This window comes from Poecilia latipinna, unplaced genomic scaffold (assembly GCF_001443285.1).
Source record: "Poecilia latipinna isolate Pla-1442-1.1 unplaced genomic scaffold, P_latipinna-1.0 Scaffold572, whole genome shotgun sequence".
Taxonomy (NCBI): domain Eukaryota; kingdom Metazoa; phylum Chordata; class Actinopteri; order Cyprinodontiformes; family Poeciliidae; genus Poecilia; species Poecilia latipinna.
Window position 1 is genome coordinate 387,008 of NW_015113188.1, and position 24,786 is coordinate 411,793.

The 24,786-nt window shown below is 40.6% G+C and overlaps 2 protein-coding genes across 5 annotated transcripts; one reads left to right on the forward strand and one right to left on the reverse strand.

The window, feature by feature from the left end:
- The first annotated feature begins 4,286 nt into the window (after positions 1–4,286).
- Positions 4,287–21,473, forward strand: pfkfb4a (6-phosphofructo-2-kinase/fructose-2,6-biphosphatase 4a). 4 transcript variants are annotated; one of them, XM_015041878.1, is made up of 14 exons: positions 4,287–4,572; positions 12,424–12,540; positions 13,422–13,518; positions 13,612–13,678; positions 13,749–13,823; positions 14,245–14,301; positions 14,519–14,640; positions 14,744–14,951; positions 15,028–15,174; positions 15,882–15,986; positions 17,449–17,578; positions 18,223–18,285; positions 18,368–18,432; positions 20,651–21,473. In XM_015041878.1, exons 1-14 carry the CDS (start codon positions 4,521–4,523, stop codon positions 20,708–20,710), a joined length of 1,365 nt encoding a protein of 454 aa, XP_014897364.1. In that variant the 5' UTR covers positions 4,287–4,520; the 3' UTR covers positions 20,711–21,473. The 4 variants fall into 4 exon arrangements, with proteins under 4 accessions (XP_014897364.1, XP_014897363.1, XP_014897362.1 ...); XM_015041877.1 differs by lacking the exon at positions 20,651–21,473 and adding an exon at positions 18,811–18,983 and having other exon boundaries at positions 4,288–4,572; XM_015041876.1 differs by lacking the exon at positions 4,287–4,572 and adding an exon at positions 10,701–10,962.
- Positions 21,474–22,186: 713 nt separating this feature from the next.
- Positions 22,187–24,642, reverse strand: LOC106953264 (actin-related protein 2/3 complex subunit 4). Its single transcript, XM_015041880.1, has 6 exons — positions 24,531–24,642; positions 23,804–23,922; positions 23,391–23,502; positions 23,209–23,304; positions 22,810–22,980; positions 22,187–22,730 (listed from the first exon to the last, which is right to left on the reverse strand). Exons 1-6 carry the CDS (start codon positions 24,531–24,533, stop codon positions 22,725–22,727), a joined length of 507 nt encoding a protein of 168 aa, XP_014897366.1. The 5' UTR covers positions 24,534–24,642; the 3' UTR covers positions 22,187–22,724.
- Between the last annotated feature and the right edge of the window lie 144 nt (positions 24,643–24,786).

Genomic DNA, 24,786 nt, shown 5'->3' on the forward strand with positions numbered 1-24,786 from the left:
ACGAAAAACAAAGCTGGTCACGATTACGCCATCCACTGCATCGCTGATGCACGGTTAACACGATGGTGCAACAGTGACTCCTGAACTTCCTGCTGGCGGTATTCCACAAAAGTCACCCGCCCTCACCTGTGGTTTACAAACAAACAGGCCTGTGAAGTGTCTGATGCTGAAGCTCCTGACATTCCTTGATGTTGTTGATGATCAGCTCAGTCATTCTACGTAGGCACATTTCAATAGCTTGATCTCAGACCAGCAGGACTGGTATGTTCCTGGCTGTTTGGAGACAGGAGGACGTGAGGAGTGTCTCGCGGGTGGAGCAGGGACACTGATCAGTTTGGCCTTTTGGGAAGGAATGTGTTGTGGAGGGAGGAGAGGGTCAATGAAGAGCTCTGTGACCTACAAATGTCACCTGACCTCCCTGTCATGCATAGTCCAGTGTTGTCCGAACTTTCCCTGATGCCTTCTGGTTATGTCTTTTGTTTTTTTTGGCTCAGATTGAAACGTCTGATTAGTTGTGTTTACGTAGTGTGAGCGCCTCATTAACTCACAGACGTGCAGCCACTCGCTCTGCTTGAACAGTTTGGTGTCAATGTTTCACACTTTTCCAGACCCGGTCATTAAAAAGTTCCCTAGAAAATCGGGCGGGATTTAGCAATGAAAACCTGAAAGAAAACAGAGACTGAAAAGCATGACACAAAGAAGGAAGGAGGCAAAGAAGAAAGGATGGAAGGAAAGAAAAACGGAAGGGAGGAAGGAAAAATAGGACACAAGGAATGTGATAGGATGCTATAAAAGAAGTAAAGACTTAAAGGGAAAATAAAGGAAGGACAAAAGTTTGAAAGCTGAAAGACATAAAGGAAGCAAGAATGGAGGGAGAAAAGAATGAAAAGAAAGTGATTGCGCGTGGATCAGTGGTAGAATAGGCGCCCCCATATACTGGATAGAGGAAGTGAGTGAGTGAGTGATAAAGGGAGAGAAGGTCACGAGGAAGAAAGGAGAAATATAGGAAAGACATCACGGCAGGAGGGAACAGAGAAAAGATGGACACAAGGAAGGAAGAGAGGATTCAGAGAAGGAAGAAATGCATTAAACTAGGTTAAAAGACATAAACCACATAAATGTAAATATTACTCCATCTTCTATTTTTTTAATTTTGATCAAAACCTGGAAAATACTGAGATGAACTCCCGTCCTTTCCAGACTCTGGCTCTACAGTCACTGCCATGCGCTGTCATAGGCTGCTGCTGTTCCTACTAAAATAGCCTCCAGTCCTCACAGACAGGTCACATGATGCTTATGTTATCCTTAGAGAGCCATAGTGCTGGGACCTCTCTGCATGTCCCAGCACTATGAGATGAGATTTACTTTCTATTATGCCACACTTGTTCTCTCCTCAAACAAACACTGCAACAAGATGGCGCATGCCTCGTCTGGGTTCAGTTACGTAAAGAAAGGACTCATTGCTTCTTGGGCACACCAGATAGACCAGTTCGTCTAGCTGCGGTTCCCTTGGAAACCTCCAAATGCCTCTTCCTAAAGTTGTATAAAGGGCACAATTAGCCAGGAAAGCCATGGAGATAAACACGCGTTCTCTTTCATGTCAACCAGTTCGTAAAGCAAGCTTAATTTAACAACCAAAAGCAATCTTTGTTGAAGCAGATGCTTTGGCCGTTTACTCGTCTCAAATGTTTGGATGAGTTGGCATGATGCACATGAGGAGATGTAACAACACGGAGGTCAGGTCTTGCCAATAATAAGTTAATGCAATGGATCAATGCTAGAATAAGCCTGAACATGTATGGTTGGTTTGGAGCTGCTGCCAGTAGAAGTTTCTTGGTTCTAGAGAAATAAAATGTCAGCATGTTTTCCGAAGTTGCATCAGAACAAACTGCCAGATTTCTGGAAAAATTTCCTCTAGACATTCATGACTAAGGTGAAGTTGTGCAACCATAACACGCAATTCCACATTTATTGTCACAAAGGCAGAGATTTGATTATAAGGGGTTTGAATCCATTGACTAAATGTTTCATCGATTGGTTAATCTACCCAGAAATCCCTGGATAATGTTTTTGGAATTCGTCGCCTAACTAACTTGGAATCATTTACAAAACTTCAGATCTCTGAAAAACATTTGTGACTCAACTCATTTACAGGGAATCAGACCTATTATCTTCCATGATGTTTGTTTTGAAACACTAGCTAGGACAGAGCCGACCAATCGCTGAATGACACGCAGATTCCTACGGGCAGGGGAATCTGTGGAGACTAATTTTGATGACAGACTTGAGAAACATAAGGTATTAGTTATAACTTGTATTAGTCCAGCTGTAGCACCCTGTTGGTTCTTTGAACTGCTAATCCACTACAGAGAAGGGATAGGTATTCCTAAATGTTCTCAACTCAAAGGTGAGGCCGGCTCTGCGACAGCTGAAACTGGCTCATGCATTGTTTCAACGATCCCGAGTTCAGAAGTTAATCTATATCAAAATGGCAGAATGGATCTGGGTTAGCAGTGGCCTTACCAAAATGCAAATCAAAACATGATCAAAATACTAACTTATTGAAATGTCACAAGCAAAACCCTTGCAAATTTAAGCATCTGATGGAACCTGAGTTGCCACTTCTCGCTCAGATATTTTAGGCATTCAGGCCAATACTTGGTGCAATGACCTTTGCCCGATAGGGCAAGTCTTTACAACATCTTGTCCAGTGTTCCGAGTCCTCTGCTGTTGTCTCTATAGCTCATCTCACAGGGTTTCTGTGGGATGTAGGTCTGTGGAATATATATTTTTGTTTAGTCGAACACTTCTGTGTTGATGTGGGAACATGTTTTGGATCATTAATCTGCTCAGAGACCCAGTAATGACGCCTTTTCCATTTTCCTCATTTTCTTCTCAGTTGCATCTCAGATTTTTATTTAATATCTCCTCGTCTCCTTCATGACACAACACCCTAAAAATTTGGAAGTGAAACGGGCCCACAGCATCATACATCATCTGCTGTACTCCATGGTATAGATGGTGTTTTTCTACTCAGTGTGGGTGGGCTAGTAATTGATTGTTTCACACCAATTCCACATGGAATGGATTTTTGTTTCACTCGAACGCTCAGTCCCAGTCTCGCATGTCTAGAGCACACCTTTTTTTTTATTATTTATAATAAATAAATAATTTTTTAAAAAAAGTTCAAGTCAAATTTGGCGAACTCTTCACATTTATGTTTGCCATGGCAGATCAGAGAAAGCTTTTTATTTTTAAGGCATCACTCCCAATCAACAAGACGGCACTGCCCACAAATATCATAGAATTGTTGTTATGGAGACTTGTGACCCTGACATGATACTTCATGCTGCTTTTCTGGAGATCTGCCCAGCGTGTGGTGGCAAGATGGCTCCTTGACCTGCCTACGCGCCGTGGGTTTATGCTGTCCAGTCCAGTCACTTTGGAAGACGGATATCGGGGCTGGGTTTGACGTCAAACCCGAGGTAACAACTGTAGTTATTTAGTCGGGATTTCAATATGGCGACGCCCGTAGAGGTTGTTTGTGTTGTAATATATCTTACAAGCGTCATTTTAAGCTTTATTTTCCAAACAACACTTTTAATTTGTTCAATTTACACGTAGCATAGATTTTACATGTGTCTTATAAAATAAACACATTTGAACTACATCCGTTTATGCGGCCATTTTGAAATGCAAAATCACTCAAAAGCTGAGGGCAGTCGGACATAGGAGGGCATTACTGTTAATTTTATTTTCGACAGGAAAGTGGGGATTTCCTAGTTCCGAGTACAAGTGGAATATAGCATAAGAGGGTCTTCTTCAGAAGAAGATTTAGATTTGATGTTATTGGCGGCTGGCAAACAACGAAATTTGTGTTTTGTTGCTACTTACTGGCTTAAGTCTTCTTCTTCGTGGTTTACCCCTATGGAACAGAAATGTTTTCTTTGAAGGTTCCTAGAAACTTTGTCCAACATAAAAAAAAGCATTAACTTTTTTTAAGTTTTTGTTGCGTGTATGTTAAAGATTTCTTTTAATGCAAGTCACCCTGAATTAAATAAAAAAGTTTAATTTTTCAAAAATTTCCGCGAAATCCCTGCTAATTCAATGCAAATGTAATTCATTTGAGGGTTTCCGACCACGCAGACCGTGCGGTTCCTAAGTTTCACTCCCCCGTGTCATCTGAAAGGTCCAGCCCCTACAAAGTGGCGGGTGCAGCGGCCACCCAGCTGTCAGATGGTGGGTGGGGCGAAGGAGGCTGAGGAGAAGGAGGAGGAGGACAGACAGGTAGAGGCAACTCCTTCATCACATCCATTTCTGTACAAGTCTCCTCCCTACCTACAGGTCCCTCGCTATCTCACGTACACACACACACACACACACACACACACACACACACACAAGCACACACAGAGGGGGTGTGTGTGTGCTCCAGCATCACTGGAGTGGTGTGCGGGCTGCTGCTGGAGGCACGTACTCACCGCCACGCACTGCGCTCCATCAGACACTCTTCCACGACCATGAGAGGCTGCTCCAGCCGATGCAAGTCCACGCAAAACCAGGGCAAGGCGGGTAAGACACGTCGCTGTTTTGTTTTGTTTTTGTTTTTGTTTTTTTTAATTATGATTATTATTACTACTACTATAATTTTTTTGAATCCTTGCGTTTAGCTGCGTTGTTGCTGTCATTTTAGCAAAAATACAGGAAGCGACCGTGGGGTCTACACGTCTCTTTAAGACGTAGCAGCGCTGCTGCTGCTGCTGGCGCTGCTTTCACCTTTCCCCTACATTTAGCATCTGACGATAATCTTTGCTGTTTACAGTACGCAGCCTGTTGGTAACATCAGCCTGGACCGCAACAGGGGATGGAGAGGCAGGCGGGTCGATCCGGGCTTCAGACTAACATGTTAGATTTATATAAATAAACGGAATATGGAAAGAAAAGAGAAATCAGGACGAGACGTTCCGTCTCAATGTAATCTTCGGTCTCGGTCGGTGGTTGTCATTGTCTCTGCGGCAAATATGATGGCTGTGTGGGGTTGTATGTGGTCGGATTGTTTACAGCTGTTTGTTGTTGTGATTGTGCGGCTCTTATTAGACTGGACCGCCGCGACGCAACACGTCCAGTCCAGTTACGTCATGCTGAAGCCCCTGATCCGGGCTTCGGAGCTGGATCCTTACTGAAGGGATACGGTTATCACACACTTCTATATTGGGAAGTGACTTGTCCGGGCTAAAAGGCAGCTAGCTGCAATCAGAGCCTGGCAGCTGCTGGGAGGAGGAGGAGGAGCTGAGCTCTGCTTCCTGTTCATGCTCTGGTGTAAACTATGCGAGACACCTCACTGAAGAATCTGTTTCCAACATAAATAGCTGCTCTAAAGTGCCTTAAAACAGCAGGCGTCAACCTTAACCTTTGACATTTTGTCACAGACGTCAGTGTTTTACCAAAAAGGAGTGCACAACTCTGCCTGGGTTTCGGTTTCAGCAGCAAGAACTGAGATAACTTGGTGCAGAATGTTAAGGCTAAATAAAAATCTTAAAAGTGTGGCGTGCTTTTGAATTCAGCCCTCTGAGTTAATGTGTTGTCGCATGGCCAGATTGAAAGCTCAGTCAGAGTGAACGGACAGCATTTTATCAGCTGTAAAGCTGTGGTGTGAGGTCTGGATCAGGGGTGGACAAAGTGACGGTCCGGGGGCCATTTGTGGCTCCTGAACAGGTTTAGTGCACACTCTGGTGTATTCCAGTCTGCTTGTGATAAAGCAGACTGGAATTCGAAAGTGTTTTTGAATGAAGACTATTTTTATTGCTGAGAACTTCTTAAATTGAGACCAGAACAATAAGCCAACTGGATACATTTCCATGAACAAGGGAAACGCACAAAAATCATTTGAAATTGTGGATGTATGATCCATTTCCTACAAAAAACAAACAAAAAACATCCATGCTTAATGTATTGCTGAGTAAGTTTAAAAAAACAAAATTTTTGCTAGTTTTAGTTTTTAAAAATGATATTATATTTGGCCCCATATTACTTTTGGCTCATGTGACAAACAATTTCGACATTCCAGGTCTAGTCTTTAGCTGACTTAATTTTAACCACAACTTTGCTTTGATCTAACCAATGTTATTGTATCTGTGGCTGTAGATTAACTCAGACATCGACCTAAGATCATTTGCTAGTCCAACTGCTTTTTTTTTCAGACACTATTGTTTGCTCTGCTAAACTGCTAAAAAAAGAAAAAGAAAAACATGTTTCATGATAGAAATTATTTTGTTCTGAAATACTTTCATTTTTCTTGTTGATCCAGAATGATTTTTCCTCCCATCAATTTCTCTGTCCCAGCTAAAATAATTATGTATGTATTAAAAAAAAGCATTCTAGCACCATGATGCTGCCACTACCGTGTTCTATGGTGACAGCAATTTTGTTTCAAAATAACGTTTATTTTTCATGTTGATTCAAAATGATATATCCTCCCATCAACTTGCAGCATTTTTTCTGTCCCTGCTTAAAAAAAAAAAGAAAGCAGAGCATTCACAGAGCATAATGCTGCCACTGCCGTGTTTGATGATGGAGGCAATTTTGTTCTGAAATTATTTCATTTTATATGTGGCTGAACTTTGACCTGAGCACACTTGTTCACATACAAATAAGACTATTTACCTCTCTCTAACAGCGATAGATTTTTTTTCTTGCCTCTTTCCCACAAATGATAGATTTAAGTTGTCATGGCGACAGGTCCTCCAGCGTTACTATGGCCCTCTTGGTCGCTTTATTGATTAATGCTCTCCCTGCCGGACCTGTCGGCTCAGCTGGACGGCCATGTCTTGGTTAGTTTGGAGCTGCATCGTAGTATTTCCCTCTTTGACAAAATGCATGTGTTCTTACTTTGTAAAATTCATGAAAATACATTAAAAGTTTGTAGATTTTATGAGAAAGTGCATGGACTAACAGCGTCTCAAGCCACCCCATTCAGCTACAGTCGAGACCATCAGATAAATAAAAAAAAAAACATGACCCACCAGATGAGCGCAGGCCGATAAGGGCCGTCTCAGTTTGTACAGGATCATAAAAGCTCTGCAGCATGTTTACTTTAGACAGCTGAAATTCTAAAAATATGTTGTGAGTCACGGGAGCCACTTTTCTTCCTGGACCCTATGAACCCGACTTAAATCATGGTCCGCCAGCAGTAAGGGAACGATGGATGTTGCAGTCATTTAATTAGAAACGCCTCCATCTCGCCACATTTAGGTCACAGGCTCTGCAGCTCCATCTGCGTGACTCTGAGCTTAATATAATCAGCGCAAAAGAAAAAGCACCAAACAGATAGGCCTACTAACCTGGAAACGTTCTTGCAGAAACGTTTGGTCCTGCTCGGGAGAAGTCCTGTCGCTGTGGTGTTTTCAGGTGGCTGCACTTGGCCCACACACACACACACACACACACACACACACACACACACACACTGAGGGTTTCTGTTCGCCCTGGATGGAGATAGATTCTGAGAAGCTCCTTGAAACAAAGCAGACATTTTATGAAGAAAAGATGTAATTGTATGTAGGTGTTGGAAATATGTCCTTTGTTTCAGCTTTGTTTAGGACATGCTGGTGTTAATGTGCAGTGATTCTTAGCACTGAAGGGAGTGCAATAGTGCCACCTAGTGTCGTTTGTCTGAAAGTGACGTGAGAAAGAAGTGCTAAGATTTTATGTAATGGGCCAAAAACAAATTTCAACATAACCGTGATGTGAAAAGAGAAAGAAGAGAAATGGACACACTTTCAGTCTGCTGCAGCTGCATTTGCAGTTAAAGGTGTTTGTACAAGGTATCTACCAAATTATAAATACTCTTTTCAGTATTTATTAAGAGGTTGAAAGGTTGGAAACTGCATCTTATTTTCCTTCTACTCCATCTATGTGCCACTTTGTTTTGGACTATGCCATTAAATCATGATAAACTACATTGAAGTTTGTAATTGTAACTTGAGTAAACTTCAAAAAGATTAAGCGATATGAATAGTTTGCAAGGTTTTACTGAGAAAAAAAACTTCAGCAGTTAAGAACTTACAACTTCTTATGTGTACCACGATTCAACCAGAATCGCTCTCATAGCTGGAGTTTTTCTCCCTAGGCTCTCCAAGTATAAGCAGTGTTGAAAGATTAGCTCGGATTTTAAAAGGTTAGCATTTCATTCAGCAAAGATATTGTTGTTGAATCAGGCGAATGTTGTCTGGCGTCACGTCTGATGTAATGTCAACAGAAAACCACTGTGCTTGGATAACACAATCTCAAATACAATGAGGTGCTGTAGCAACACAGGAAAGCAGGTTTCCTCATAAGCTCAGAGACGGCCAGGAGTTTCTATTTGTGACTCCCTACTTGTGGATGTTTTATATTGTAGTTCTTCCCCTTCCTGGCTAGATTTCACTTTGGTTGTAGAGTCCATCAGAGGAAGCTGCAAGTTGTGTCTCTTTTTGCTCAAAAACTGCCTGCAGGTTCTCTGTTTTACTTCTAACACAGTTTATGGTGCCAGAGTCTTGGCTTCTTTGCCAGAGTTTTGAGTTTCAGAAGTGTCCATCTTGGCTTGGTTTATTGGAGCTTCCAGTTCAGCAGCAGCTTTCGTCGCTGCCGTTCTCCTTTTCTCATATTCAGATTTCCTAGACAGCTTTTTCTCCACTTGCTGATCCTCATCTTGTTGCGTTTCAGAGATCATTTCTTCTTCAGTTTCATCTGTATAAATCAAATTTTTGAAGGTGGCTGTTTGATTCTCAGCTGTTTCTGTCATTTAAACGTCTTGTTGTTCAGAGTTTTCTCCAGAAATCTTTTGATTATTGAAGGTTTCCAGCTCAGAGACCACTTTCATTTCCCGGTTCTCTCTCCTTTTCTCACATGTAGATTTCTTAGAGGGCTCCTTCTCCTCTTGCTGATCTTCATTATGTTGTGTTTCAGAGGCCATTTCTTCTTTAGCGACTTGGAGTATTTTAAGGATCATCGTTTCGTCTGCATAAATATAATTTATGAATTTGACTATCTGATCCTCAACTCTTTTCCAGAATGAAACTTTTCTCCCACCTGAGCTGTGGATTTCTGCATCCCGTCCAAAGTTACCCAGAGCTTCTTGGCAGCATCTCTGATTAATGCGCTCCTTTGGCTAGCTCGTCATTCCTTTTTGTGTGCCATGTCTTTATGGGTTTGCAGTCAGGCCAAAATTCTTCCATTTTCTGATGAAAGATTAGATGGAGCTCTGTGAGATTTCAAAGGTAGTCATATTGTTTGATAACTCTTAAATGCTTTTGATCTTCTCCACATCTTTCTCCCTGACCTAATGTGTTTTTTGGGTTTTCTAATATTCTTTGACAAATGTCTGTGCCCTTCGCAGATCAGCTACATTTGCAGATTAATTCACATAAATGTGGACTCTATCTACTAATTGTGTAACTTCTTAGGACAGTGGGTTAAACTCATTGTGTCGACATCACATCTAATTAAATACATTAAATTAAATCTGCAATTACAGAAACAATACAGATGCAGATGCAATTGTATCTGTAATTGTATCAAAATATGTTTCTGCAAAGCACTGGCACATAAAGAGGCTGAATCAAAATACATGTCATTTTTCAAAATTTAATTTGTATAAAAGAATTTTACAAACCATGTTTCGTCTTCTTTCCTTTATATAGTTATGTTTTACTTTGTCCAAGTCAAGCACGATATAAAATTGAATAAACCCTGTTGTTGTAATCTAACGACATTAGAAAATATCTTGATAATATTTTTGCTGGCAGTGCACATTGTACATTTTATCTAACGTCAACCTGTTGCCTTACTAGTCCTATCTGTGCTTATCCTGGTGTTATAATAGTTTATGGCTGAATGGGTCTGTCATGTTATTCAAGGTTCATCAGTCAAATTAATTACTGCTCACAACCCAACTAAAGTGCTTTTCTCTGTACGTATTCTATGGATGAACAGGAAGAAATGTTGCGCCTATACTTCCGTCGTTACGGTCTAGTATGGCAAGTCAAATTGCATTTCATTGCTCGGAGGAGAATTGGATTAACTTTTCTAGTCAAGTCTGTGCACACACAAAAAAAAGGATTTTTACTTTAGTTCCAATTTGCTCGTGATTATCATTTACATATAGATTTATAAATTTGGCAGTAAATAGAGAGGATTTCATGGAACGGCATTGTTACAAAGAAGATAAGTTTAAATTAGGGAAAATGTGTGAAGTAGCTGGATACAAATTGTGTATTCCATTGGATATATTAGCATTTTCTTGGTTATAATGTACATTTTGACTTTAACAATTCTATTTATAATACAAAAAGAAGTAGGCTTTATTGTGCTACATACGGGGAATTTAGGTGTAACAGCAGCATCAGATATATTAAAGTTCACAATATTTTGGCGAAGAGTAAATGACATTGCTGTTTTTTTCACAGAAAAAAACTTTATTTCCGATTAAATTTGCTACATTTTTATTAATTTTTTTAAGTTCTTGAAAAAAAAAATTACGTAAGGTGGAGTCCCTTGTTTGTCCTGAAACTTGGCCATATATTATAGCTGCTGATTCTGAAAAAGTAAAGGTTGGAGTTTGTGATTAAATGTTAATATATCTTGCCATACTGAGTCGCCGGTGTTAGGTCCCATTGAAGCGAAACTGAGCACGTGACCACAACATTAACCGGGGGGAGAGAGAGTGAGAGCGCGAGCGGCAGTTGCGGGTCTGTTTCCATCTGAACTGAGCCGCGCGGATGAAACACCGGTCACCTTCGGAGCAGCATCACGGGAAGCTTCCCCGGGTCAGTGTCCCCGCTGCGGCCGCCTCAGCCTCACAGCAGAGCGACATGGAGGACAAATCCACGTTCAGTCCACGGGAACTCACCCAAAACCCTTTGAAGAAGATATGGATGCCAAATAAAAATGGCCTTCCTGAAAAACACATTTCTCATCGAAGGGGTGCGTATAGACGACGTGGCGACAGTTGCTAGGTTAGCGTTACCATTGCTGGCTCTTTAACGAGACGCGTATGTTGGTGAACTCGCCCTTTAATGATGAATTAGCGCCGCGTCAATCAGTCTGTTTTGAAGCGTGTGTTGGGGGGGAACAGTGTGCAGAGTTCAGATGCAGCGCTGCTGCTCCAACAGTCTGGCTCGCACGGTTATGTAAGGATTCACATAATGTTCCCCGCAGATGAGATGTGCTCCCGCCGAGGAGAAAAGACCCGCTTCTGTTCATCTCTGCCTCGCTTCTGCGCCAGGCGAAGCCCCAGAAGTTGACAGACAGGAACTGTTTGTTTTGCATTCATGCGGAAGACTTGCCGTGTGATAGTCACTCGTTTTTATCTGCTCACAGACTGTGGCGGGCCACAGAGTGGTTTAAAATGTCGCGACATTTTATATCTTTATCTTACTGACTAGCCTGAAGTTAGCACCCGACTCAGCAGGCTGTTCTGGTGCTTGGCTTCAGCCAGCCCAAAGCAATAGCAAACTAAGCGTCTGTTTAGTCCCTGAAAGTGGATATAAACCTAAACACTTTAAATTCATAGGTAAGTTTATAAGAGTGAAAAATTTGTAGAAATTTGGATCGAATTCTGCTTTGGGCTGCACACAATTTCGGACAGCTTCTGTACTTTTGTTAAGCTGCAGTTCAAGATTAATATATATATATTTTTAAAATCTAACCATAAGTGAATATTTTTACTCTGTAAAACCTTTATTAATTTGGTGAAAACACACAGAGAGTGAGTTCTTTTAACTTTGAAACACTTTAGGAGAAGCCCTCTTAAACCAGTACAACCTATGAAATTTATAAAAAAGTATGAAGCCTCTGTTGTTTCTAATAAAATTTTGATCCACGGGCTAACCAGAAGTTATTTTAATCAAACACTGAATCAGACGCGAACGTCAGAGCTGCTCTGTAAGGATCTGCTGAGGTGGAGTGACGTTACCGGCTGGTTGGGCGTGCAACAAAAGCAAAGCTAGATACAGATTTCAGAAAGCCGGTGTGACAAGTACTCCGTGTCTCACAATGACAAAGAAACGAACCATGCAAACTATGCGCTCTCTGACCGGGTAATAAGGGCCCCGATGGTGAAAGCTGCTCCTCGCCTTCCTGATGTAGCGTTTCACAACCATAGCGACACGTCCTGGAAACAAAGTGACCTCTGCTCCTTGACCAGCCCTCATAAAAATAAAAAATAAAAACATTCTAGCATGAGATATTTTCCTTTTAATTACACATGATGAAAGGGAATAATTAAGCATGCAGTAAAAGTGATACCGGCATTTACTTTTTTATAGCTGGGGAAGATAATTGGAGTGATTACCTTTGTGTTTTCAGGCTGAAAGCATTTTTTTATGTCTTCCATACTCATAAAACGTGATGACAGAGGTTTTCTCTTTCCCTCCGTTGTTCTAGTATGTATGACCAACTGTCCCACCCTGATCGTCACCGTGGGCCTGCCTGCAAGAGGAAAGACCTACATCTCCAAGAAGCTGACCCGCTACCTGAACTGGATTGGCGTGCCGACCAGAGGTACTAACTTCCAGTGACTCAGACATTTTGGGGCTGGAAACGTTTTGGTTCCTCGCTTCTGGATAGTTGTCTTAATCTCACTGCCACTCACATGAAAATAAAGACGTTTGTCTTTGAAGTCACCTTTCATTTAAAAAAAAAAAATAAAAATTGTCCAAATAAAACAGATGAGAATATACAAATACATGTGCAGCTCAGGATAAAACTAAGAGCCCACTGCACTGACCCCCATTGATATTCCACCAAATATTGACCTCTGAACTCTTCCTGAGTTAAAACATTACTTTTGTTGTTTCTAAATGAATATGAACTTGTTTTCTTTGCATTATTTCAGGTCTGAAAGCACTGCAACTTTTTTTGTTATTTTGACAATTTCTCATTTTCTGAAAATAAATACTAAATGTTTGCTTGGAATTTCAGAGACATGTTGTCAGTAGTTGAGAGAATAAAATAATGTTCATTTTACTCAAATATTTACATATAAAAAATTATCTTCTTTTAAAGAGAATTTTGTTCACATAAACTTCATAATTCATTGTTTTTGTTGTTACTGTTGTTTTGTTTATTTTGGATATTTAAAACGTCTTCCAGCTCCAGTATTAAGTGTTTGTTAGAATTTGACAAAAATATAGGGTGGTGGTAATGTAGGCGTTTAAATCCAGAAGTACCATCTGGGATCTACAAAAAGAAGCACTTTATCTCTCCAAAGTTAAAGGGACAGACACTCTAGCACCACACAGTGTCCATCTGTGCACATCTGTGACGACTTCTCGGCGTTTTCAGCCACGGTGAACAGAGGCGAACTTATCAGAGACAGGGAGCTCCAGCTGTACAAATATCAGAAAGTATTTATTTGTTTTCCTGTTCTTTTTTTTCTCCAGAGTTCAATGTTGGACAATACCGGAGGGAGTTCCTGAAGATCTACGAGTCCTTTGAGTTTTTCCGTCCCGACAACGAGGAAGGGTTGAAGATCAGAAGGTATAATCCGTAGCCGTCGCTATGCTAACGTTTTTGTTTTTTTTTTCTTCTTCTTAAGCAGCAAATATACGAATGTCTGCTTTGTGTTTGCAGGCAGTGTGCTTCAGCGGCTCTGAATGACGTGCGACAATATTTAACAGAGGAAGGAGGCCAAGTCGCTGTATGTTAAAACTTTTCTTTGTTTTTATGCATTAAGAGACTCGCCTGAAACTGCAGTTTCTGCTTGGCAGGTTTTTGATGCAACAAACACCACCAGAGAGAGAAGGGACACCATCCTGGAGTTTGCAGAACAGAATGGTTTTAAGGTGAAACCTGCTGTCGTAAAGCCTGCAGTAAATCGATTCAAAATTTACATGAACTCAGTAATTTTCTTTCTAATGATTCTAATTCCTTGGAGGTCGATTTTCGCTTGCAAAAATGTGTGTGGTTTTCATTTTTTTGTTTTATTTATTGTTTTTGCTCGTTTTGTTCATTTATCTTTGGTTCTTCCCGTTCCGGTGTTAAGCGTTCTTTACAAAATTGAAGTTTGTTGATCTTTAAGAGAGTTGACTTATTTGAATTTCTTGAAAAAGGTCTGGAAGAAGCAGTATTAGCCTTTATTGCGATAATTCCTGGCACCATTTATTGTCCAGTAAAATTTGTGATCATGGCTGTCATGTAAAGATGTAAAGTGAATGTTTCTAATGGTGGCTGCACTGAACCTGTTTTTTCTCCCTCTTCTTCTAGGCTTTTTTTGTAGAGTCGGTGTGTGAAGACCCTGAAGTCATTCAGGAAAACATCGTTGTAAGTAGCAGCTTTGCAGAAGCCCCTCTCCTTCATGTTTCTCATATATTTAGCCACAGTTTCCATGTTCCTGCTGAAGAAAATCTAATCTACACCACAATAATACTTTTTTTTTGATGCGTCACATAAAATCCTAATGAGAAACTGTGATATGAAGTGACAAAACGTGAAAAAGGTGATGATTTGTTTTTTTCTTTTTAAAAAATTTTTTTTTCAGCAAGTAAAGTTGGGAAGCCCCGATTACACTAACTGCAACACGGAAGAAGCGGTGGAGGATTTCATGAAGAGGATAAAGTGCTATGAAAACTCTTACGAGACGCTGGACGAGGTCTTGGACAGGTCAGGACCAACAATGACATCCAACGAGACTTGACCGGTTCGCAGTCGGCCGTTTGACTCGAAGCTATGAAAGCCGAGCCAACTTACCGTCGTCTCCTTTCAGGGATCTCTCCTTCATCAAGATTATGGATGTCGGCCAGCGCTACCTGGTCAACAGGGTGCTGGACCACGTCCAGAGCCGGATCGTCTACTACCTCATGAACATCCACATCACGCCGCGCTCCATCTACCTGTGTCGCCACGGAGAAAGCGAGCTCAACGTCAAGGGTCGGATCGGAGGCGACTCGGGTCTCACGCCGAGGGGGAAAGAGGTAGAAGAGAAGAAGTCCTCAGAAATGTAGCCTGAAGTCTAGGAGAGTAAAACAAACGTCCTTCTTCTCCGTCCAGTTTGCTAAGAAGCTGAACCAGTTCATCCAGACGCAGGAAATAAGCGAGCTGAAGGTTTGGACCAGCCAGATGAAGAGAACCATCCAGACGGCAGAGGCCCTCAACGCCCCCTACGAGCAGTGGAAAGTCCTCAACGAGATCGACGCGGTGAGTTCACCTCATCGCTTCCCTTCTCTGAACTTCAGTTGTGTATTAAAGAGAGATTTCAGGTTTGGACCATCGGGCTTACGGTAGAGCAGCCATCCAGGGTTCGATTCCCAATCCTTTAGCAGCTTTGCTTCATGTTTTTTTTTTTTTTTTTTTTTTTTTACCACATGAAATTCCTGTGAATAAAGGCTACACAATCTTTTTTGTAGTGAGAAATAATGGCCACAACACAGCCTACGCGTTGTAATCTTCATGCTGTCGATGGTCGTACCATTTGCCAAAAACCTTCAGAAATAAATTTTTTCTTCAAATAGTTTCAAGAGTTTCGTTAAAAACTGTGTTGAAAGGGATTTCTGTTCAGATTAGAATCATCAAATTTAGTGTAGATGTATAAGATTTAACACTAGAGAGGATCAAATGTTTGTCTAGATTTCACCAAAAACAGTGAAATACTCCTTTAATCTAGAGCTAAATCACAATCTTTCAATCAGATACGAACTTCAGTGACATTAGCACCACAATATTTTCTTCTTGCGCTCTTTATTAAATAGAACAAGCATCAATTGACTGAAAATGTCAATAAGTAATACAGTATTTGGTAGAAATTACCATAAGGGACCATCAGGTGCTGTTTTCATAGTTCTGTTTGTAAGTAACTTGTTTTATCCATTTTATTTTTTTTATTCAATGTGTGTGGTAATTTTTAGGGTGTATGTGAGGAGATGATGTACGAGGAGATCCAGGAAAATTATCCCCTGGAGTTTGCCCTGAGGGACCAGGACAAATACCGCTATCGCTATCCAAAAGGAGAGGTCAGAGTTTTGTGTGATTCTTGTCTTTTTTATTTTATTTTATTTTTTTTACCTGCAAACATTTGATGTCCTTAAAACCGGTGAAGCAATTCACCGTTTGCATTCATTCACAGTAATATTTAAAGCTTCCTGAACCAGTCGGAGTCATCAGTTACAGCATTTTGTTCTGAATTGAAATAAAAAAAGTGACACTTTGTAAGTTTAGAGTTTTACTGCTGACTTGCAAGACGATTTCTGCTCATTTTGGATGTTTGCTGTGGGCTTCTGCTCCCCTTATCGGAGCCAAACTGTGGAACGTTTGTGGGCCCACGTTTCTGTGGGTAGTGAGGCGACTTTAAAACCTGCCTCTGTTAACTCAAATGGCATCAGAACCAACCGATGAGTCCTCATAAGAACGTTAGGGAAATAATAATTTTAATATGTTTATGTTAATTTGAAGACCTTTGTAATCGTATCTCAGTTTGTCGCTGATCGTCTCGGCTGATGGTTCACATGTAAACATATTGATGGAAAGTTGAGTGAAAGAAGAATAAAAAGATGCACAAGCAACAGGATTAACTTTTCAAACATATTTTAATTACTGATATGCATCTGCGCATTGGCAGCCAATAAAAATATTAGGGCTAATGCGATTAATCAGCTTAATTGTGATTAATCGTCAACTAATTTAGCAATTGATTAATTGTTAACTGGAGTAAACAGACAAAAAAACCCAGATGTTTGTTGAAAAAACTACACACTTAAAGCAGTAACTAAGCCCAAACTGTATAAATATATTTATATATATATTTTGCATTTAAGATAAAAAAATTTAAATATGTTCTTCCCAGACCTTTAGTAGCTTTAGTTTCACTTGGTCCAAAACCTGGAAAAACCTAAATCTGCTATTAAGCATCTTTTGCTTTCCAATTATGAATCAAATTATTTATTAATCCAATTATTTATCCAAATAAAATAATCACTTACTAAAATATAGCTTAGTTGCAGCCCTAAAAGATATGCATAGACAGAAATCTTTAGACATACTTTACATAAAATGATGAATGAACTTGTGGTTTTTGTCCACTGTCTACATTTGAGTGACTCCGACTCAGTTCAGTTCTCCTTTGTTAATACAGTAACCACATTGCAAACATATTATTCAAATAGCTCTGCTAATGAGACTCTGCTTGGACATTCGGCCTCCAAGGCGGCTTTAGCTAAACACGAGACTGCAGTAACCAAAGATTTCACATCAGTGGCTTTCTCGCTGAACGCCCGTCCGCCCGGTCAGCTCTCGCCTTCCATTACCCCTCCATTAATCTCCCAGGCGAAGACGGATCCGGTCATTATTGTCCATTTTCCACCTCCTCCGATGTTTAGTCTGTTTACCTTTACTGAGAAAGCCTCACTCTGCAGATTTTCCTTCTGTCTTCTGACTGATGACCTGATTAGCCTCTCTGAACATTTTTGCCACGCTCAGTCCTACGAGGACCTGGTGCAGCGCCTGGAGCCCGTCATCATGGAGCTGGAGAGGCAGGAGAACGTGCTGGTCATCTGCCACCAGGCGGTCATGCGCTGTCTGCTAGCCTACTTCCTGGACAAGACGGCAGGTGGGTGCTTGAGGAAGTCAAACATAAAATAAAACCAGTGAAACGTTGTGGGGGAAATAACCAAAACCGAATTATGTGCAAATGACACATTTGTTTGGGTTTTGTAAGGAAACTAGAACATTTTGTTTAAAAGTAAATGCTGGTAATATTTATGCTGTGAAGTTGGGGTGTCCAACGTGTGGCTCTAATTTCCAAAGTCTTGCTCTCTCTCGCTCACTCACAGGCTGAATGAACGACAGACATGGCTCAACATGTCACATAAAATACAGATTTCCTCCGTTTGTTGACGACCCAGTAGTGCTAAGTTGTGACATTTATTTTTCCTGAAAATCCTCCAATCCTGGCAGCCAGAAGACGTACGAATCAAGTCTGAAAAATGATTCCAGATCCTTCATAAGGCGAATTTGAAAGCTATATCAAGAAATATTTAAATGTATCATGTGAAATTAAGTGAAGTCAAAGTCTTTTAACTTATTTATGTATATATATACACATATATATATATATATATATATATATATTTATTTTTTTATTTTTTATTTATTTATTTTTTTAAAGAATGTAGTTAAAATGTCTGTATTGATGGACACAGGAAGCGAGGGGTGCTTCTGCTGGTTTCATTCGTCTGATTTCTGTCTGTACAGAGGAGCTGCCGTACCTGAAGTGCCCACTGCACACCGTGCTGAAGCTGACCCCCGTGGCCTACGGTAGGGCTGCCATCTTTGTGCTCAATATGCTTAACAAATGAAAAAGGTCAATTGCTTTACCAACAAATATCCGTCATCACAGGCTGTAAAGTGGAGTCCATCAGCCTCAACGTGGACGCAGTCAACACGCACAGAGAAAAACCAGAGGTGGGTTACGTGACGCTGTTATTCGTAGTCTCAGTTGTGTCGTTTGTCTGCAGGGTGCAAACACACTGAATGTGTTCAAAGCTCCCTTTAAAGCTGACAGAAAACATTTGGCACCATTTTAAACTTTACTAATAAAGCCTCAAGATGCTTTAGCTCTCGAAATGAAATGCATAATATTTAGCGTTTTCCTGTTGGCTCACAGCTAATTGTCAATGAAGGAAGAAAAAAAACATTTAAAGAACCAAACGTGGAAGAGTTATTTATGGTTTCAAATTGTGTGTTAATGTGTGTATGTAGTGTATCTCTTGTTTCCCTTGTGTTTGATTCCTCCACCTCTTTGTTTTTGTTTTTTGTGTGTTTGTTTTTTTTATCAAACAGAACGTAGATGTGACACGGATGTCAGAGGAGGCTTTGATTACAGTGCCAGGTCACCAGTGAGGCAGTTAGCGCTCTCCGACACCTTCTACTCTTTCCCTCCTTTAGCCTCGATTACGCACAATGATCCTTTATGGCGCACAAAATGCACACTTTAAAAACCTTGATTGAACCTCTTTTCTTTGGTCTTTCTTTTTTTTGTTGTTTTTTTTCTTCCACTTGCATTTAAAGGCGTGGTGACGATGGTAAATAAGCAGACTCCGGTTGCTAATCTTTGGGGGTTTTCTTTTAATCCTGCCTCGCCGTGCTCGCTCTCCCATTCTTAGAGAATGAACGAAAAGCTTCTTAAATGACGCTGCACTCCAAACCCTGAAGCAATGAAGCTCCGGCACCCAGTCTGAAGAAGCACCTTTCATGTGTAGCAAAAATCCTGTCTGAACATCTTAGCGATGTTTTACTGGTGCCTCAAAGTTTTTAACAAAACTCTAATCTACCTACACGACATTGCAGATTATTTTTTTTCTTAACAATCTTTAACTTATTAGAATGTGAAACAGTGTTAAGTCAAAAATGCTGGATTTATGTAGCTGTGATAATGTGAACGATCTTGAAGGATATTCATATCAATTATCAGAATTAAAAGGAATATTTTTGTTTTGCTGTTTGTAAATAAACTTCACCCAAACATCCACTGATTCCTGCCAAACTCTCCTTGTGCTTCTTTTTTTTTAAGTTTCCATTGACAGCTGATTTGTTTCAGACATAAGTACAGAAATACATAAATCAAACAATCACTAGACAAAAAAATGACACCTGTTTTTTTTGTGTGTGTACTAGTTTTAGACCTGTTTTATGATTTGGTCTAGAGGTCAGAACTGATGTAGAAAAATTATCTGAAAGCTCAACTCACAATATCCACTGGTGTTCCCCAAGGAGCTACATTAGCCGCCATTTTCTTTTGTATTTTACTTTCTCATTTTAAGACAAAAGCCATTTTGTCTTTATTTAAAGGCAAATAATAAGTTGGGGGCAAAATACACTTATAAGTGTTTTTTATACAGCAGCACCTTCTTTATGTCAAGCTGCAGAACTTTTATAAAAAGCTTTTCACTCACGGTGTTGAGTTTATTAAATATGGTTGTAAATATTTAGCATCATCCTAATTTATATTTTGAGTAATTGTTTAGTTTTGCCTTAAAAAAACAAAAAAAAAACTTTTCTGACAATGCTCAAAACATGCTTCAGTTCATGCATATAATGACATTTTGACCAGGTCTGCCTGGGGTTATTGATAAAATTAGAGGTAGATTATTATATTACATTTTTAAACCAGATTTCTAAAAAGGCTACTTTGAGATAAATAAAAAAAATTGCCATATACTTGACGGACTCCCCAGACCAAGTACTGCTTCCCTCTGAGGACTCGGATGTTTCCCGGTCATTCATATGCAGAGCTTCCTCTGGGCTTGGATGACAGAGCGGCTGTCTCTGGGCCTGAACAGAATCCTCTCTGTGTCCAGAACAGACTCCCGTCTGCTCAAAGAGGAGCATCTAATTAATTATGCTCGGCATTTAGCTTCAACATGTAAATATTTTAACGGGAGCTTTGATTACTTTAATGGCAGCAAAGACTTTTCTTCTTTTGTCTTGTAAAAAAAAATAAAAAAATCCCATTTCCAATTGTGTGGCGTATTTAAAAAATAAAAACAATTGAAGGTGTCAAACTGCTCTGGATTTTGTCCTCCGTTGCACCAAACTAACTCAACAGACATGAATGATTTCATTGGCTGACAAAGTGTTGGATATGAAAGCCCATCTGACCCCGCCTCATTCCTCCTTCCAGAACGTTGACATCCATCGTACCACTCAAGACGCCCTGCAGACCGTCCCTGTTCACCTCTGATGCCTGGGCTGGAATCGGATGATACTGAAGTTGAATCCTCTTCCCCCCCCAGTGAACTCCCTGCCCCCTCCACGCCTACCAGTCTTGTGCGTTTCTCACATTTCCAGTCACTGGTGACCCATTGATTGGGTGGACAACATGCCACACTGCCACAACCCGTAGCTCTTCCTGTGTCCTTTGTATGTCCTGTTCGAATTTAAGGAGGAACGTTTGACCTTTATGACCCGGATGTTCATATCGTAAACACTCGGCTCACGGTGGTCAGTAAATTTGCCGTTTTCAGCGTGTTGGTGTTGTGCGGCGGCAGACTTGACACTGGGAAGTTACTGTAGCGTGTTTTCAAGTGTTAACCATGTGTTTTTTGCGAAATAATCATGCTGCATGTTTGACTTTGTGCAATCATAATTTCACATGAAGGTGGCTTCAGTGATCATGTGCAATTCTGTAGGTTTTGAACCTGCTCTGATATGAAAACAAATCTCTTTACGATAACTGTCTGTGCTAACAGGAGTGAACGGAGTAGAGCAGTAAAACTATGGTAAACTGTTGCTAGAATTGGGTGGGAATAGTTCCCACCTCCCCTCCTAGTTACTGTACGTGATGGGGTAAGCCCACCTGTAAATTATTATTGTGAAGCAACACATTTCAGCAATAGGAATGCAAAAAGGATCATTAGCCAAAAATATTGGTGGTGTTGATCTCAACTTGAAAATGTATGTTCCAACTGTACTGCAATAAAGATGTTATTTTTCTAAACCACTCAGTATTTTTGTTTTGTGTTTTCTGAATGCTTTACTTTTTCCAACAGCATTAGCCTCTCATCTGCTCAAAAAAAAAGGTAATACCTTATATATGTGAAATATACTTGACATGATTCATTACTTTTAACAGGAAGTTAGGCAGTCTCTCACCAGTGGGTGAAGCTAACAAAGTATCGTCATAAACCAATTACTTTGTCATTATCATTTTCTGGTGTAGGAAGGTGGTATTTTTTCGAAAATCGATATATTTTATTGTGCCAAAAATAATGTTTTGTGTATTAAAGTGTCAAATGTTAATCTGTTTTTACTGCCTGCACTAGTTGTAGAATTAAACAAAAGGAAGTGAACGTTTTAGTAGAGGTTTACATCATGGAGCGACAGCTATTGTTTTATTTAGAAAGCGGTGCCAATGTGAAGTTATTGTCTTAACTGAAAGTGAGATATAAAAGAAAAGCAGTTTGCTCAGTTTTCATCAGGATGGCTATTTGCTGCAAGTAAGACATTGACAATTTTGGAGTAGTCTGCTCAACCCCACTTTCAAAACAAATGACCTTATCTCCCTGAAGTGACATGCTAACATGCCGTCCGCTGCACTTCCCCTTCCTCGCTGACATGACCTCACCGCCTTCAACAAACCACTTCCTCAAAAAGTGTTTATAGGTGCAGCAGCAGCACCAAACCATGTATGGCGCTTTTCTGACTCCAAACACACAAGTACAAACAAGTGACTTTTATTTCTCTCTCATTATTTTCTTACACTGGTTACCATGGCAACTTTACAGCAGCTTCCCGCTCTGTGATTTAATGCCGCGTGTATCGCTTCCCTTAGACGTTTTTGTGTTCAAAACTTTGGAGACAATTTTTTGAAGCAACAGCGACAGAACATACAGGACTCCGTTAAACGATACAAAAAACAAAAAAAAAACCCTGGTCATTTATCTTCTTTTTTTTTTTATCTGCAACAATAAATTCTCAGCGCTCCACCGTATTCATGGCTATCAACTTGATTAATACTTTAAGGACCCGCCTTTGTTTGGGGATTTGTTCAGAGAGGCTGAAAATGAAACTGGCAAATATTTCATTATATACAGGAATTGATATCCATGAATACAGGGGAAATATTACAGGATGGACACAAAAAGAGTGTCGGATTGGTCACAACGATCTCATCTCCTCGCTGATTGGCTGTTTACTCCCTAAGTTCTCCGTGAGTTGATTGGCACCTTAGAGAGACCCCAAAGACATCGCCAGCATCAGAACTGTGGAAAGGAAGCGGATAATTAGCCTCAGTCATTATGTCAAACAATATTCAAGTGGATAAAAAATAAATAAACGTACGTTCTTGAGGAATTCCTCAGCGACGATACGGGCCCTGGCGTTGACGGACAGCTTCATCTCGCTGATCTCCTTGTCGATCTCCTCCATGAAGTGAATGACGAAGTCCACCAGCTTGTGTTTGTACATCTGCTCCGTGTGGAAGTTGGTGATCAAGAAACTAATATCGTACCCCTGTGGAGATATGACAGAAGATGCAAATGATTTAGTAAGAAACAAAAAAATAATAATAAGTCCATCCGTTCGCCACCTTCCGCTTATCTCACACCAGCTTCTGTAGAGGGACACGATTTATGTCAATTCAAATAAGTTGACACGGTAATTTATTGTCTTCTGTTTGCATATGGATGATTGTACCCTTTGCTGTCATTAACTACATAAAACAAAAACCTGATCTCTTACCTCGACTGGTTTCCTCCTCAGAATGAAGAAGTTCTCAGCTCTCATCATCATGAACCGCATGAATTTGTGGCAAAGAATCTTCTCGATTTCATCAGCCTGCAGTTGAGTGGGATTGCTTTCAGATTCGAAAAGGTTTGTGGTGTTTAAGAAACAACAACAACATCAAATTGTGTTAAAATGACCTGCTTGACGGCAATGCTGACTCTGACGGAGTTGATGGACCCCTCGATGAGAACCTTCTCCTTGTCGTTGCGGCTGATCACCACCGGCTGGAGAAGCAGCTCCTTACTGCTCCTGTAACCATGTCAACGGAAAGCGCATCTTTCAGCCTTCGGGGTCGTTCATTCTTTGCAAGATAGCTGCTGATGGCAAAGCAAGCTGCGGCAAGCCCCCTTCCAGCACAAATTCAAAAGCCCTTGCTCGAGCCTGTGCTATTTTTTCTCTTTCCTCCCCCACCCTTTCTTATACAAGTCCGATCAAGTCCGTACATGTGTGACGGCTGCAGAATACAAGAGGCTTGAGGGATGGAATAAAAATAAAAACAAATTCTTGACAGCCACTAGGTCTCCAAATGAGCCAGTGCCAATAAACATACCTGACCTCCACCTCGGGCTTGTTGTGACGCTCCACCACCTGAGAGGAGAAGTTCTCCAGGCAGAGGGCTGCCTGCAGGGTGGCCCTCACAGCGTTCAGGTAGGGGCGCAGAGTCGCCGTCTGAGCAGAAAAAGGGAGGAAATATCATTGCCTGCTGTGTTGTTGTGCGATAAAGATCAGAGCAGGAACTAAAGTGAACCTATCAGCTCAAAGAGCTTGACCTCTGAGGTCAGGTTCGACATACATTTCACCCGATTATGTTTTGTAGTCACATTAAGGTTTCATTTAACAAATGAATTATTATACAAGCACACACAAAGGTATTGAGCTATAATTCAGCTGTGTGTGGATTTAGGAAGGAAGTGATTGGTGTCTTTAGGAGTAGTGGACGAGATGCCTTCAGGTGTACGGCAGCTTGTCGTTATTCTTCAAGCAAAGCCTCGACAGCATCGAGAAAAAAAAAATATTTGCCTCCAAATGTCTAGGTGTTGAGAAAATAAATCCGTAACGAGAGGCCCGAGCAGAAAAAACAGCTCAGCTAAATCTCTCTAGTTTCTACATATCGTTTAATCAAGGATGTCCGTGCTCTGATTTCTACTGCAGCCCGGCCGCAAGACGGCCACTTAAGCTAGCTAGTTAGCTAAAATCGCATTGAACGAACTCGCAATCAGCCGAATTAAAAAGCTAAATATTTAAATATAAAGGTACATGAAGAGTAGGAGACTTACCATTTTTGATCTGTACAAGAAGGAAGTTCCTCAGCCACGCCTGGGACGACTCTTCCGTAAATCCTACATAGTAGAGTACAGCTAAAGTGCGCTCGTTTTCTGTTAACTCCTTTTTTGAGGGGGCGGATGTCTTCACGTCACAGAAAAAAACATAAACGTAGTTCAAGCCACCGCCCAGGTCACAAGAAACTTTAAACAAAACGAGCATACACCCCGACGAGTCCATTCCATTATTTTATGGGAGAAGACGTTGCGT

Bases quoted from the DNA above. Each gene is read 5' to 3' on its own strand.
- LOC106953264 (XM_015041880.1), bottom strand. The intron at 23,305-23,390 runs GTCATTTTAACA...ACTCAACTGCAG, and splicing joins TCAGCATTGCCGTCAAGCAG to GCTGATGAAATCGAGAAGAT. The intron at 22,981-23,208 runs GTAAGAGATCAG...ATATCTCCACAG, and splicing joins TGAGGAGGAAACCAGTCGAG to GGGTACGATATTAGTTTCTT.
- pfkfb4a (XM_015041876.1), top strand. From the start codon at position 10,758: ATGAAACACCGGTCACCTTCGGAGCAGCATCACGGGAAGCTTCCCCGG. The intron at 12,541-13,421 runs GTACTAACTTCC...TTTTTTCTCCAG, and splicing joins GATTGGCGTGCCGACCAGAG to AGTTCAATGTTGGACAATAC. The intron at 17,579-18,222 runs GTGGGTGCTTGA...CTGTCTGTACAG, and splicing joins CTTCCTGGACAAGACGGCAG to AGGAGCTGCCGTACCTGAAG.